The sequence below is a fragment of the Thalassophryne amazonica genome, chromosome 8 (assembly GCF_902500255.1).
Source record: "Thalassophryne amazonica chromosome 8, fThaAma1.1, whole genome shotgun sequence".
Classification (NCBI taxonomy): Eukaryota; Metazoa; Chordata; class Actinopteri; order Batrachoidiformes; family Batrachoididae; genus Thalassophryne; species Thalassophryne amazonica.
The window spans coordinates 93166115-93178837 of NC_047110.1; the positions used below are offsets into that span (position 1 = coordinate 93166115).

Genomic DNA, 12723 nt, shown 5'->3' on the forward strand with positions numbered 1-12723 from the left:
GCATTATCATCTTGAAAAATGATTTCATCATCCCTAAACATCCTTTCAATTGATGGGATAAGAAAAGTGTCCAAAATATCAACGTAAACTTGTGCATTTATTGATGATGTAATGACAGCCATCTCCCCAGTGCCTTTACCTGACATGCAGCCCCATATCATCAATGACTGTGGAAATTTACATGTTCTCTTCAGGCAGTCATCTTTATAAATCTCACTGGAACGGCACCAAACAAAAGTTCCAGCATCATCACCTTGCCCAATGCAGATTCGAGATTCATCACTGAACATGACTTTCATCCAGTCATCCACAATCCACGATTGCTTTTCCTTAGCCCATTGCAACCTTGTTTTTTTTTTCCTGTTTAGGTGTTAATGATGGCTTTCGTTTAGCTTTTCTGTATGTAAATCCCATTTCCTTTAGGCGGTTTCTTACAGTTCGGTCACAGACGTTGACTCCAGTTTCCTCCCATTTGTTCATTTGTTTTGTTGTGCATTTTCAATTTTTGAGACATACTGCTTTAAGTTTTCTGTCTTGACCGTTTGATGTCTTCCTTGGTCTACCAGTATGTTTGCCTTTAACAACCTTCCCATGTTTGTATTTGGTCCAGAGTTTAGACACAGCTGACTGTGAACAACCAACATCTTTTGCAACATTGCGTGATGATTTACCCTCTTTTAAGAGTTTGATAATCCTCTCCTTTGTTTCAATTGACATCTCTCGTGTTGGAGGCATGATTCATGTCAGTCCACTTGGTGCAACAGCTCTCCAAGATGTGATCACTCCTTTTTAGATGGAGACTAACGAGCAGATCTGATTTGATGCAGGTGTTAGTTTTGGGGATGAAAATTTACAGGGTGATTCCATAATTTATTCCTCAGAATTGAGTGAGTCCATATTTTTTTCCCTTTGCTTGGTCTAAAAAAGTAACCGTTACTGACTGCCACAATTATTTTCCCTGATTTATACAGTGTTTCTTAAAGCCAGAAAGGTGCCATTTGAAATGACTTTAGGTTTGTGTCCTGTCTGTGAGCTGCTTTTTTTCTACAAAATTAAACAACTGAATGAACATCCTCCGAGGCCGGTGATTCCATAATTATTGCCAGGGGTTGTACTTTCTGCACGGCATGTGGGTCTGTCCAGGTGTCTGCTGCCACGATCTGGTACATAAGTGGAAATTCATCAGTTGTTACCTTTAAAAGAACTATAAATGGAATTGTAATGGAATTGAAAGTTGCCATTATATATCTATTATTGTTTTATATAGAAATATAAAGTATTCCTTAGTATTTTGTTCATATATATATATATATATATATATAAAAACCTAATCATGTCTCTTCAAATTACTAAAATAGTTGACTTTACTGCCACTATCTGCTTCTCTATCATATATTATTGTGTGTATATATGTATAATGTGTGTGTTTACAGTGTTCGCAAAATACCTGTCTGCAGTTTAGGCTATATCAGAATATTCTATTACTGTTAATCCCACTATAAATATTAAAATATGGCAAACCATTTGTCCTGTGTCACAGCTACATGTGTGATGTTTGCAGGAAAAAAAAAAGGTGTGAAAATCAGCTTAGTATTCAGAGAGTTATGATGGATTAAATGTGCTGCACCTGCCAAATAGCACTGAGTGGAGCGGGTCACATAACCATTCTAAAGATGGCGGCCCTACGGCTCATCAGCGCTAATAGACATTAACGGTCGATGCGGCGCCTACTCTATGTCTGTGGTTATAACGCAATAAATTAATGTTACATCAGATAGACCTCTCTTACAGTCAAGGAAGATATAAGGACTGCGCCCCCCCCCCCCCAAAAAAAGTAGCAGGAAGTATTAGATTTCATTTGGCTTACATCCTTGTGGTGCGAGTATTGCACAAGTGCACACCACAGCCATGATGCTCAAATGATAAACCGTGCAGCTCTAGGTTTAATCGTGTATATTCCAAGAAACGAATGGCAATCATACATTACCACTCACATTAGCATTATGCTCTCATATCTTGCTTTAGTTTCTAATTCTGACAGAAACAGAGCCCTGCATTCCGTTACACAGGATGTTCACAACATTTCAGTGTGTTGCACCAAACTTTTAAACTCAAACTGTGACTGTGTTTTACACAAAGTGAAATACACACACATGTATGAGAGTGGGCAAATTTAGCAACCAGAATAAAAGCAGCATCGCTGTGGATCAGAAACCAACCTCAGAAAAGTCTCCGTTCTCAGCAGCCTCAATTGCATTCTGGGCAATATAATTCCTGAGAACCACACGTGGGTTGGTGCCGTCCATCACCATCAGCCTCTCCTCCTGCACAGCCTGCACGTCGCTCTGACCTTCCAGCTCCCGGGACAGACGTTTCCTGGAACAAAGAACTCAGTTGCAGGAGCTGCAGCAGTAATGAAAAAATAACTGGAGCAGCACGCAGGGAACACAGACCTCTGCTAATGAGGCAATCATACATCTGCCAGCCAGCGGGTATATTTTGTTGGACAAAGTAATCATTGATTTGTTGCCACTATCCAGTCTGTGTGCACTTGAAGAAAAACTGTCCACAGTGCATGCTGTTCAGAGTAAATCTAATGAGCAAGACTTGAATCACTGACCTGAGAATACTTTAAATGTATGACTTCTTTGTAGATTTTAACAGAAAACATACATTTGAAGTCCTTCACCGTAAGACATGAATGTAATAAACAAGATAGAGAATGCTGAAAAACGTGATGTAAAAAAAAAAGTGTTGGAAAAATTAATAGTAGGCGGGTACAGTAAAACAATGAGAAAAATAGTGCCATGGGGACGGTAGCTCACCTGGATGATACCAGACATTATTATCACTTACTGAGGTGTTGCTGGGCCGGTAGCATAGATTTACATTTACACTACCTGTCCATACCTGCCCGCAGGAACAGGCGGGTATCCCAATACCCATCTGCTGTGCATAAAGTGATGATGTCAGAGCATGCTCAAACCAAGAACTGTTTGCAGACGATAACATAAAAAGGCGAGAAGTGTGTGTTGGTCCCAATATGGATATTCTGGATGACTTTATCATGGATAGTACGACAATGAACAGCAGCCAAAAACAGCCAGCTTGATGAGGACGCCGTGGCAAATTTGGAGAGCAGCGCGGTACCAGCCAACACGACAAAAGTTAAAGTGAGCCAACTTTTTATGTATGCATTTGCTGGGTGTCGTGCATTTTGAAATGACATTAAATGTTGTTAATTTGATTCCACGTGTTGTGTATCTCAGTAAGTGATAATAATGCAAATAAGATGCAGTTGTCGTGCAGTATGCATTTTCTGAGTCCCTCCGTCCATGCCCTGTCCCCCAAAATGACCGATATTCACCCGAGTTAGACGAGGTACAACTGTAGCAAAAAATGTTTAGGTTTTTGTCTTTCACGAACAATTGCTTCTGTTGATCTCACCTGTATCGTGTAACCCAGCTGGTCCACTCCTCAGCTTGTTTGCTCTTCAGCTCTTCCTGGCTGCTGTCCATTAACTCTTTCATTTTGCTGAGCCTCTCTAGCTGTCTTGCTATTGTCATTCTGTCTGAGATCATCTGAAACAGGGCTGGACTGCTCTGAGCCAGAGACAGCAGCATCGCCAGCTCACTGTCAATGACAAAATGCGAGCTGTAAATTTAAAGGCATGCTGAGGACAACAGAAGACAGTGTTAGTTTGGTTAATCCAAGTCTGAAATAGTACTTGTGTGATTTTGGTAAAGAAAAACAACTGAAATATGTTGATCACTATATCGTTTCCACCTCACCTTCAATCATTCATTTTTTTCTATTTACGATTTCGTACACTGATGTGGTTATGTTACCAACTTATTTTAAAAACACTGACAAGCTCTGAAATACCAATCAGAAATTAGCAGATGTGTGACAACACCACTGTAAAGTCAACTTCATTTCTTGGCACCTGAAGTCTCATATTAAGCCCAAATGTCCCGATAGGAAAACTGCCCACAGACTTCTTCCAGGGACTACGTCTCATCTCTGGATTTTACCAAGTTACAATCCTGATGCAAATAAAATCAGCCAAAGCTGAAATTGTGCAACATTCAAAGAGGTGTGTCATGGTGAATACCCAATTTTATCCACGAAAATTATGACTATAGTGTGAAGAGCTCCACAGTCTTTACCGCCTTTGGTGAACATGAGTAACATGCAAACGTCAAGACTTCCCTGGTGTGTTAAGCCCTGTACAGTGTGTGCCGGACAAGCGCACCGTGGATCCATCGTGGGTTTGTTGGCAGCCTTGAGCTCTTCTATAGATGCACACTGTTGAAGCAGGAGGTCTGTGGCTTGGTTGACAAGGCTCTCTTCTCCTTCACCTTCTCCTTTGATGGGACAGGAAATCTGACTCAAGGTACGAAAGGTGTTTGTGAAGTCAGCACCTATAAGATGGTCAGAAAATGTAAATAGAAAGGTTTAAAAACACATTATAGATGTTCCCACCTGTAACTACTTTTTTGGAAGCCTTAAAGGCTTGTCAGTTTTTGCATCTCCCAGATTCAATTGCTCGCCCTCATCAAACCTGTTAGCGCTTCTGTACACATTAGGAGAAGAGCTGAACCTCACCTGTGTTGTGCATGGTCTGCAGGAGTTCAGTGATCAAGCTCTCATCCTCAGGCTCCTCCTTCTTAAGCAAACCCAACTTCTTCCTCATGATTTCCTGGTAAAGCCATTATAGAGACCCTGATACTCTTCCATAACAGCCTTGGCCCGGTCTGGTGGAAGCTCTGGAGCGAGAGCTTCTGCAAGTTTCACCAGGTTCCACCTGCATATAGCCGGCTGGGCCTGATAAGAGTAGCGGCCAGAGTTATCCGAAGCATTGCAAATGAAATCAGGATCGAACCTAACACAAAAAAGTGAAGGAATCTGTTAAAAACCTGATAATTAATGGAAACGTCACACCCAGAACTTCCATATCCACCGAACTACAGTTACACACCCACACAAACAAACTCTTCAGTATGTAGTTGATCTCGCTTTTAATTCTACTTCATGCATGACGCCACAGGCAGCAGTCTGACTGGTTGGGCAAGTGACATTTATTCACACACAATAACATACTGAGAAAGTAGCCGTCTTAACAGTCAGTTTGGTTATTTTAGTTGATTATTTTTTCAACCTACTCTTACTGTTGCATGGCAATGTCTTACTACTTAAAATATTACTCATTTCATGGCTATAAAACACACTGCAAAACTCTAACCTGTCCATGAAGCCATACGGTCCATAGTCCAGTGTCAGTCCCAGGATGCTCATATTGTCTGTGTTCAAGACCCCATGGCAGAAGCCCACACACTGCCACTGAGCCACAAGACGAGCTGTACGAAGCATCACCTATACGCACAGGCAGGAGACACCGATTGTTGAACTGTGTGTCCAAATCAATATACAAATCTGAAAAAAACAACAGAAGAAAATTGTCCATCTACACATGCTCTGTCTTGCTCTGTCATATGAACAACCCATGGGCACTATAATGTACACTCATCAGCCACTTTAATAGGCACACCTGTTCAATTGCTTGTTAATACAAATAGCTTATCAGCAGCTCAATGCATTCAGGCATCTCAATGTGGTGAAGACGACTTGCTGAAGTTCAAACCGAGTATCAGAATGGGGATTTAAGTGACTTTGAACATGGCATGGTTGCTGGTCCAAGTATTTCAGAAATTTGTGATCTACTGGGATTTTCACACACAACCATCACTAGAGTTTACAGAGAATGGTCCGACAAAGAGAAGACATCCAATGAGCTGTGTGGATGAAAATGCCTTGTTGATGTCAGAGGTCTGAGGAGAATGGACGACTGTGTGTTGCTATCATGTCAATATGGACCATCATCTCTGAGGAATGTTTCCAATACCTTGTTGAACCTCTGCCACAAAGAATTAAGGTAGTTCTGAAGGCAAAAGGGGGTCCAACCTGGTACTAGCAAGGTGTACCTAATAAAGTGGGTGGTGAGTGTACATGATGTGATTTAGAGTTCAGTATCTTCAACATCTTAGGGTGTTTTCACACATGAAAATCCTGAACAAGGATTCTTGTTTGGTCTAATTTCAGTTTGGTTTTACACTGCAATGTTGCAGTCAGTCTAAAGAACTTTGCATGACACACTTCCATCTTGATGTCATCATCAATCCATACTTCATCATCCATACTTCACACTGACTGGCATGTAGATGTGCATGCATTTGAAGATGGCTTGTTGCCAATTTGGTGTATAGTCCCCTTTGAACATGCACACACATAAAAGTTCTGTTTGAATGGAGAAATACAACGCAATGCTGAAATACCCTCGGCCATATAAGCATAAAAATAGGGTACAGAATGTGACCTTTTGACCATTTAAGATAGGTCAAGGGTAGCCATCTTTGAACTTGTCCAAGGTCTGTGTCCCAAAAATGCTCCCTGTGAACTTGAAGACCCTGGCAGTAATAGGAAAGGACTTATACTGAGCACAGACAGATGCAAAGTCTTCACAATACCCGATGGGCATATTTTGGCCTCGGGTCAATATGAAATTACCTCTCTGAAGAATGCCACGTTCCTCTCCACTCTGTCTGGGTAATATTGCTGGATGTCTGGGTAGAACATCTCAATGACATAATCCATCATCTGACCTCGGATCTCATCGCAACCATAGCTGGGACCCTGGCAGCCTGTGTATTCGTCTGCCTGCTTAAAGATCTCAAAGGATCCAAACCTGCACACAAAGCAAAAACAATATATAGAACTGACAGCACTTAATGACTGATGAAAGGACACAACATGCCCTCACCTGAGGAAGGTGGGAGCAATGCGGAGAACCACGGAGCATCTCTCAAGGCAAGGGTGTCCACTGTAGTACACATCACGCATGACCCTGCTGTCAGAGGTCACGACGGATCCTGCTCTGGTAGTCGGCACACCCAGGAAGAACATTGCCTCGCTGCACAGGAACTCTCTTATACTGGAACGCAGGACCTTACGGCCATCTGCTTGTCTGTGGAGGCCAGAGGAACCCAACTGAATGGAGCTTTTTTGTTTTAACAATACACGACTTGCATGAATGACTTCTCAAACATATATGACAGCATCAGCTTCTTTGAGTGACTCATGCAGACTGATCCAGTGCAATTATTAATGTCACCAATCTTTTTGTCTGTTTGACACTAAGATTAACCAAGACTGATTTTCATGGATTTTTGCTTTATATCAGCACAGCCCCTAGAGAAGGTTTAATTAGTAACATCAGCAGTTTTTAAACCGGGCTCTATTTTTAGATGGCTTTAAGAGCCATAGTCTGTAACCTATGCAAAAGCACCCCAACTAAGCCACCGCAATTTATGCAAATATGTAAAGAACTTGTCCCAGTGTATCCAAATATGCATAAAGGAGCAAAGCTTATTCAGGATGGAGGCCCTGAGAGGGTCCCAAATGTAGCCCAAAATGCCAAAAGTTGTGACTTGAAGCGCCACCTATAGGCGGCGCCCTCAGTTAGCCTTGAAAAATATAACACTAAATGGGAGAACTCTATCCATACATTCATATACCATGAGCTCAATGAGGTTTACTGAGGGCGCACAAAGATATTCAAAGGTCAAAATCCACATTTTGACTATGTCACTGTTTTGGCCCCTTTATCCCCTACCCTAAAAAAGGCCGTAATTTTCCTCCTGAAGGGATTTTTGGATAAAAAAAAAAAACTTCATTTTTGTCCGTTTGGACAATACATCTGCCCCTAAAAAAAAACTTCAGTGGCCTATTGAAACATATCACCACCAATTTGAAAGTTACAGATTTCAGCTCTTAATGTTTTTGTTCAAGACAAAAAACTGTCCCATCAGTGCAGCATTGATTTACAATGAAAACACAGTCACCAGCTAATAAAAAGTAACTACTGGTGTGCTGCTCTGTGGGGTGAGCCACTGAGATGATCACTTTGGCAGCATTTCCCGTGTTATTAACTGAATACATCAACACCAAAACAACTGGCTACCCTACAGTTGGTTGGGTAAAAAAAAAAAAAAAACCCTCAAACCTGGTAACAGCCATGTCCAGCAATTAGAGACCTCACCGTTTCAATTTAGGTTTGAGGGCAGTGTAACTCCTTCCCATGAGATTGTGAATAAAACGTTTTATAAAAAAAAAAGGGGGGGCTGATATTGTACAGACTTGTGACCTACAGGAACACATTCCATCGTTACACAATTATGTTAAATCTCACTAACTCTTTTGGATGGTTACAGCTTTTTAGCCCAGATTTGTATTTACCCAGAGAGGCCTGAGATGTGGTTTATTGAGGAAAAACAACTTTAAACACTGTCCAGGCAAAGTACTGCTGAATGAGTCCTGGGAAGCAATATGATTGAGATACAAGATCAGAATTTATTCACATTAAACCTGATTTTGGTCTGCTCCACACACAGAAAGCGTAAACTTGGTACAGAATAAACTTCATTTTCTGTGCATGCGCAGATATAGTAAATATACAAATCTGGTACAGGGTAATCTCAGATAAAGGAAAGTTGGAAAACATAAGACAGGTGATCCTGAGCAGGGAGGGTCCACTAGTCCTAACCGCTTTAAATTATGTGCTGGTGTGTACATTACAAACCCAAACTGATTTTAAAGTTCACAAATAAATAAAACTTTCAGCTAGCTAACAAACCAGATCCAGTTTTATTCAATTTACAAAAATATGATTCTGTTGACATACACCATTAATCGGACTGTTGTCTATAAAACTGTTGATTTGAAAATCAATAAATAATGGTAATTCACCATAATTAAATGTTTTGGGGGTTTTTTAAGTGTTACTTTTGTAACATTACTTAACCTACTTCAGTGCAACGTATAGCCTACCATAAATGTAAAAACAACTTCAACATGCTCTCCTTAATACTAGGACTAGTGGAACGTTTTCATCCCGAGCAGAGGAGCAGGAATTCAGCCAGAGGTGAACCCCTAGGAGCAGTGTTGGTGACCCCTGGTCCAGATATCTTATTTTAAGCATGTATAAATCTCCTTGGTGCCTGTGGTGTATTTTTATTTTTAATATGGTCCCTTTAATTGCTCCTACCTGGAGTACGGGGTCAGTCCAGCTCCCTTCACTTGAATCTCCCAGCGGCCGCTCGGGTTCTCCCGCAGGACTTCAGGTTTCTGGCCAGCTGGAACTTTGACCTCCCCGAGGTAGCAGGCTGCTCCGTCGCCCAGCTGCCCGGCGAACTGGCCGAACTGGTGTCCGCAGTAGCAGTGAGCAGCGGGCTCGGAACCGGGCACGACCCTGGAGCCGCTGAGGTATTCCGGTCCGAGAGGGTCGTTCCAGACCTCCTCTCCTCTGAGCCCCAGTAAGGCCAGGGCTCCGTCCGAAACAGCCACGAAGCGAGGCTTGACCAAAGGCTGCGGCTTCACCCGAGAGAAACAGGCTCCTTTCACCTGCCGCACCCCCAGCTCCTCGGACGGCTCCACGGGGAGCTTCCGCAGCGCGACGTTATCGAAACATAGCCGCTCCAGCGGGGACCGACTCAGAGCCGGACCCATGTCCTCCATTCCGACGGCACTCAGGAGCCTAAAGACGGTCAGACCGGGGCGGAAGACGGACGCCGCTCCTAAATAAGACATCCGAACCGAGCCATCAGTCTGCTTCCAAAAAAGCCAATTCACGCTTTCATAATCCTACAACCAGAGCGGATGTTTGCGAGACACGGTGTCACTTTATTATGTCTCCCACTGGAAACAAGCGCAAAGTAAGTAAAGTGCCTATATACAACATTTATCCCATCCTAATTACAGTTCGACACAATCCAACCAACGGTGTCCGGGGGCAAACTCAGTCTAGACTTGAAAGAATCCAGATATTCAAACTGTTTTATCTGAGCAGACAGATTGTTAGATGGAACAGGTGCATGATAAGAACACTCTGTGGCCTACTGACTGAGGGATCTTGCAGGTAGGTTCAGACAGCGCGGCTCATGGATTTCAGTTAGCTGAAAAGCTTAATCCACTAATGAAGAACTAGCTTTGCTTGTTAGCATTTAGCTGAACTGTACCCACCACTGATGTTTACCACCACCAAACTAAAGCGATTTAATATCTTAAATTGAATATTTCAGTGTGACGTAATGTAATTGTGTGCAAAATGTTTAAAACTGGACAGTTGTAGCAAATAAAGTTTGATAAAGTCACCATTTGACAGTAGAAGAACTCCTTTTTAATAGCTCAGATAAGTACATACAATTTTTCTAATACCGCACATTAAAAAAAAAAAAAATTAGGACAAAAAGTGTGTGGGAAATCAGAGTGCTGATTTACAGTCACCAAAATCACATACACTGAAATCTATTGTGAAATAATTAAACTTTATAATGAAAATTTCTACAACTTTTGGGAGAAGAATGTAGCAAGTTGTCATTTACACATGTAACAAGTTCTGTATTTCATTTCAATACATGCAAGAAGCCCTGTATGGCACAGGTCAGTGCTTACTGAGAAAGCAATACAAGCACTAAAAGGCAACAGTGATAACAGTGAAAGGACCATCTCCCATTGCCGAATTTTGGCCCCAATTGATGTCCGACTCCAAATACGAGGTAATCTGGTACGATTGTCTATAGCAGCAGTCTACAGTTGTGTGCCACACAAATATCACCAGATCACTGCCATTACAAGTGAAATTGAACACAGCACCATGTGCTTACACCAGTACTGTGTATGCACTAATGTTTGTGGTTATAACACCACACTAAGCCAAAATGTATTTAACATCTGAAAAAGTGTCTTTCTGAAGAGTGTGGCATGTCTTTCATGGAACTGTAGATGTATATTATATTTCCAGAGGAGATGCCACACTCTTCAGAAAGACACTTTTTCAGATGTTAAATACATTTTGGCTTAGTGTGGTGTTATAACCACACACATCCCGACCACTGAACTCACATTATTTATATATTTATATATATAAACAATCTGGACTGTATTTTACATTTTTAGGTTGCAGCCTTCCATCATTAAAATGACTGAGCAGCCCAATCCACATTAAAAAACACAACTTATAACAATGCCGTCTGTACAAAGAAAATAAGACACACGGCGTGACGCCTGGTAGCGGTATACAACAAACACTAAACAGCTTATGTGCAAACCTCTGTTGTGCTTTTGCCAGTGCAACGAGTGCTGCTGTGCTCCCACCAAGCTGCCATGCATATTAGCTTGTACCTGCACAGATTACAACCAGATCGTTCACTTTTGTGGATCACGATGTGTCACAGCCTCAAGATTAATTTGGAACGTGTTGAAAATTTTCACAATAGGCTATGACGTTCTATAACGCCCCACTCCAACTGGGCATACGATCACTACAGCAACCAATCGGATGCCAGAAACTACCAATGGGAGACTGACTTAAAGCTTCACCTTGTGAATCCTGATCAATCTACAGAGTTTCTCTCAATCACCAACAATGAATTTCCATGAATGGAAATTTCAGGAAAAATGCCACGTTCAAATTCAAGCCTGAATTTGACAAAAGCAAGATTATCCAAGACCATTTCTACTGCACAATCTTATTAATTAAAACTGCACACTTCAAAATTATACAGCAGGTATCACAAATGCCAAATGAACAGACATTTGTTTTCAGAGATGGCTTTCAGTATAAAATGCATATTTCTGTGTCAAGTATGAACCCTACTCTGGTTGTACTTATTCCGAAACATCACAGTGCCTCATACTAGAGGTACAATCAAATAAACAAATCACTAATGCATTTCTTAGTCTGAGGCACGTCACAGCGAGTCATGTTTAAGTCTCCAGAGAATGTCTGAGTGGTCATGACTGGGACAATGATACCATTTGGACCAAAACCAGGACAACACAAACTCAAGATCTATAAATGAGAATAGTATTAATGTTCTGTTGAACAAAAAACATTTGATAAGCTTTTAATTACTTCAAAGTCATACTGGTGTGTATAATGTTTGTTGTGCAGATCACCACCCTTTCTGGAGTGCTCCATTTAATTCACTGAGCCCTGACAACTGAAATACAAGGCACTTTTCTGTAGATATAGGCATGATCTGTCAGAAAATTGAGGGTATCAGTCAGACATGCAAGCCAGGCATACAAATATACACATGCACTTTAAGACAGTTTAAGAAAAAAAAAATCTAATTGCTTTTCTGGCTTTAAAATGAAATGTTAAAAAAGAAACGTGAAGGTGAATGTTTGTAATAACTGAATACAAATGATACACTGGTGCAAATAAGTATTTGATCCACTGTCGATTTTGCAAGTTTTCCCACCTACAGTAGTGTTCAGAATAATAGTGCTATGTGACAAAAGATTAATCCAGGTTTTGAGTATATTTCTTATTGTTACATGGGAAACAAGGTACCAGTAGATTTAGTAGATTCTCACAAATCCAACAAGACCAAGCATTCATGATATGCACACTCTTATGGCTATGAAATTGGGCTATTAGTAAAAAAAAAAAAAAAAGTAGAAAAGGGGGTGTTCAGAATAATAGTAGCATCTGCTGTTGATGCTACAAACTCAAAACTATTATGTTCAAACTGCTTTTTTAGCAATCCTGTGAATCACTAAACTCGTATTTAGTTGTATAACCACAGTTTTTCATGATTTCTTCACATCTGCGAGGCATTAATTTTGTTGGTTTGGAACCAAGATTTTGCTCGTTTACTA

At 41.1% G+C, this 12723-nt stretch overlaps 1 protein-coding gene across 1 annotated transcript in view; it reads right to left on the reverse strand.

The window, feature by feature from the left end:
- Positions 1-9645, reverse strand: part of selenoo1 (selenoprotein O1) — a 12922-nt gene extending 3277 nt beyond the window's left edge. The window contains 9 exon segments of the mRNA XM_034176997.1: positions 2220-2376; positions 3448-3633; positions 4256-4424; positions 4609-4710; positions 4713-4885; positions 5246-5376; positions 6568-6745; positions 6821-7024; positions 9104-9645. Of these exon segments, the coding sequence (XP_034032888.1) occupies positions 2220-2376; positions 3448-3633; positions 4256-4424; positions 4609-4710; positions 4713-4885; positions 5246-5376; positions 6568-6745; positions 6821-7024; positions 9104-9645 (1842 nt within the window).
- Positions 9646-12723: the final 3078 nt, after the last annotated feature.